Source organism: Strongylocentrotus purpuratus, unplaced genomic scaffold (genome assembly GCF_000002235.5).
Source record: "Strongylocentrotus purpuratus isolate Spur 01 unplaced genomic scaffold, Spur_5.0 spur5_scaffold_19, whole genome shotgun sequence".
In the NCBI taxonomy this organism is placed as follows: Eukaryota; Metazoa; Echinodermata; class Echinoidea; order Camarodonta; family Strongylocentrotidae; genus Strongylocentrotus; species Strongylocentrotus purpuratus.
In genome coordinates, this window is record NW_022145604.1 from 31,278,752 (window position 1) to 31,282,734 (window position 3,983).

At 40.2% G+C, this 3,983-nt stretch overlaps 1 protein-coding gene across 1 annotated transcript; it reads left to right on the forward strand.

Annotated features, from left to right (window-relative positions):
* Positions 1-1,524: 1,524 nt before the first annotated feature.
* Positions 1,525-3,051, forward strand: LOC105437398. The gene has a single exon (XM_011663938.2). The coding sequence runs from the start codon at positions 1,525-1,527 to the stop codon at positions 3,049-3,051; it is 1,527 nt and encodes a 508-aa protein (XP_011662240.1).
* The last annotated feature ends 932 nt before the right edge of the window (positions 3,052-3,983 follow it).

Below are 3,983 nucleotides of genomic sequence, written 5' to 3' on the forward strand. Positions count from 1 at the left end.
TAAGTTAACACTCCCTTCCACCGACCCAGTCTTACTCAGTGTAACTTCCGGAAGTCAGGGGCGGATCCAGGATTTTCCAAAGGGGGGGGGGAGCCTTAAAATATACGAAATTGCGAACACGAAGCCTCTTCGCATTTCTGAATGAATAAACTGAACAAATATTTATGTGAATTATTTTGGGTTATTTTTTGTTGATGCCCCCCCCCCCCCTGTCGCCAGTGGTAACTTGTAGGGTTGTAGTAATTGTCCGCGGGGGGGGGGGGGGGGTAATTTAACGGGTGGTTATTTTCCAGGGGGTAGTTTTCCAAGGGGTTATTGTACAGAAACGCAAAATAACAATCTAATCCATACTCAATTTTCGAACTACTCAATATTAAATGAGGACTAAAAGTTAATAATGGGGTGATGTGCCACATTTATGTTAAAATTCCCTCATAAATAAGCAACACTTTCTCACTCTCTTTGTCTCTATTTCTATATTCATCATGACTCTACTTATGTTGATTTATCCTTGTAATGCAGGAAAACAGGGTTATGATGAATTGTCAATAATTTACTATTAGTTTGACACCATAACAATGATTGGACACTGAGATTAGTAACAAAATTAACTACGTGATTCCCTTCCTCCCCGCGTCTCCCCCCCTCTCTCTCTCTCTCTCTCATCTGGTTCATTGCAAAGTCCGTTTGCAATACGTTAATCCATATTTTCCACTCTCCACCCAGGTGTAAATTGGTAACTGACAGTTCGTGAGGTAATACTAATAGCAGGGCCCGCATGAAGAGCAGTATTAACCCCGATGTGCTACCATAGGTACATAATCATTATTTATTCATTTTCAATTTTAGGACCATTAGCACATTGTGTGAGGAGTACGGATCAGAAGAAATGAAAAAATATTAAGGCTGCCTCCTGACCTGTTCTTGATCTGCAGCAGATAGCATGCGGTGGTCGACAGCACGAAGGAGAATATACCCGACTGGAAGCTCACCCTCTCATCTCGTTATACTAGGTTACTTTAGTAAAATAGAGCCATAACCATGAGACAAAATGCTTGTAATAACATTATATACTGTTTCTGAATGACTACCGATAAGACGTCTCGCATATTCTCTAGTCAACGGGCTAAATTTCTCCATTGATGTAGGCATATTAGTGTTGTTTGCAACATATATCATATCAGTGCATATTGAGATATCACAATGGCTACTTTGGAAAATAGAATTTCACGCGATTTGCAGTGCCCTGTTTGTCTAGAGCTGCTTAGTGACCCGAAACAATTATCATGTACACATGCGTTCTGTAAGAATTGCCTTAATGATATTCTTGAAAGCTCTTCACAAATTGCTCTAACATGTCCCATCTGTCGAAGCGAAACACCTGTAGAAGATGGTAATGTCTTGAATCTAAATACTAATGCTCCTCTTCAGTCTCTCATTGATGATGTGAACAATTGTGAGCAAGTTTGTGACGTGTGCGAGTCGGAAGCTGTACATGTTTGTTGTTGTGAGTGTGATAAGAACATGTGTAACAAATGCCTCGAGATTCACAATAAATGGCCGCCTCATGTCAAGCATAGAGTTGTGAGAATAGAAGACGTCAGAGAGGGAAGGGTGGTCCTCGAAAAAGAGGTTTATTGCCAAGAACACAAAGCAGATAAACAAAAACACCTCTGTACTGATGTGTGTATCACCTGTAAGAAGTTCATCTGCATGAGATGTAGGTTGCTGAGTCATGAAAATCAAGGCCACACAGTTCAGAATACTGAGGAATACAATGCTTCTACCGAGATACAAATTGTATCTCTACAATCCCGAGGCGAGGCGAAAGCTACAACCATCAAGAACCACGTGACCTGCATCAAGAAACAGAAGGAACGTGTCACTGATCACATTGCAGTAAAAAAGGCGGAAATCAACAAGACTTATCAAGAATCACTCAAGAAATTAGACGAGAGGAAAGCAGCACTAGAAAATCAATTGGACGCTCAGAAAGTTAAATTATGTAAGAAATTTGATGAGATGAATGATGTTGATGGGAGGTTAATTTCGAGTATCGAGAGTGCGAGTGCGTTAGCGAGTAATAGCATGAAGGCTCCATTAGAAGGCGATATCATTGTTATTCGTGATACATTGTCTGGTGAGCTGAAGAATGTACTAGATAGGGATGATCCAGAGAAGAAGCTTGGTACGGAATTAGCTGACCTTGCAGAGCAACTGATATTCACACCTAACAATCAATATAATCAGTTGAACATTGGTGAGGTCAGGTTCAAGACGTGTGAGTTGGAATGTGATGTAGAACTCTCTAAGAAAGGTCACATGAATGGCATGGCTGCAACAACCGATGGAAGAATGGCAGTGGGATACAGCAAAAAAGGAATTGATATCTTCTCTGCTGATGGTCAGTTGCAAAAAACAGTCCTCAAGGATGTCGTGATCGATGATGTAGGATACCTGTCTGATGGCCGGTATGTCGACACAGATCCCCTCACACTGTACACACGGGAGTATGTGAAGCTGGATCTAATATTTGATACTCTGAGTAAAGATGAAGGTGGGACCCGTAGTCTCACCGTAGACAGTAATGATCTGATCTATGTCGGCTACTGGAAAGCCAAGAAGATCCAGGTGTTCTCACCAGATGGTGGGAAGGTGATCAGGGAGATACCATGCGATGGGTACATACCTCATCAGATTACTAGTTATAATGACGTATTAATCATCAGGTATGGTAATACAGCAATGATAATTGACAAAGATGGCATTGTGAAACACAAGGTAGAGAAATCGGGACTAACGGCATACGCTGCTGTAACACAGAATAATTCAATCCTAATCGCCTGGGTCAATCATGATGATGGGTTGGTTAGTATAGATGAGTACACCAGCGAGCTCAAACACGTTCAGACTCTCATCTCTGATCACAAGATTGAGAAGTCTGAGAGAAGCTGGTACGTTCTCCGCGAGTTCCGATCAGGGGAGATTGCTTTCTGTACTCCTGATAGACTCTATATATTCAAACTAACCATCACACCATGCAGTCCATGAATGATAACAGTCCCGTTTCAGGCGACTTCACAATTATGCAATGATTTAAAAATGTATCCTTACGTGATGTATTATGACTCTCAATTACCTTAGGTGATTTGTAGACAAATTCTCCTGAAATTCAAAATGCGTATACTATAAAATGACTTTTGATTTAACTAATTTTAAAGGTATGGTCTCAATTCATTTTTTTGTGTCCAGTTTTCTTTAATTATTGTTGTTTAACGCAACAGAACGACATGGTGATCCCTTCCGATTCACAGATTAGAAGCAAAAACTGTTCATTCTATTACCGAAGAATATGTTTGTGTATGGAAAAAGCCTCTGTCATCTAAAATGAAGCAAAGAAACGGAGATGCCAGTCATCTGGATTTTAATCATAATGTCAAAAAGTATCTTATTGTATTTATTAATAGTGTCACGTGAGTGACTTCTTTTAAGTTATTTAAATTGCTACCTCATCAGAAACCACAGCAGAAAACAATTGTATAAAGGTATAATGAAGTTTTAATCTTCAGCCTACAAATCGTTGCGTCAAAAATCAACAGAACATAATCAATTTACTAGAACATAACTTTAGTGCACGGTAGCTTCCATCTCGCGAGTCCCTCACAGCTGACGGTCGCTTGGCCAGTCTCTAGACTGCGTAGAAATCCCGTCGACTTGGCAGCTCATCTCTAGGGACTTTTAGATTGAGTGGACGAGAACACGACGAACGCCGACTGATCATGCGTGTCAACGTACTCAACTGCCCATGTTGACTATTAGAAATTATTAGAAATAATTAGAAATCTTTTAGATTGCACTCGACGATATACATGCATGCAGGAAGTAACACTATGAACATGACAGACAAAGAAAGAGAACAAAATATAAAGCTCCTCATCCTACCCTCAACAATAGGCCATTTTCGTAATGTAACCAAATTTAAT

Bases quoted from the DNA above. Each gene is read 5' to 3' on its own strand.
- LOC105437398 (XM_011663938.2), top strand. From the start codon at position 1,525: ATGTGTAACAAATGCCTCGAGATTCACAATAAATGGCCGCCTCATGTC.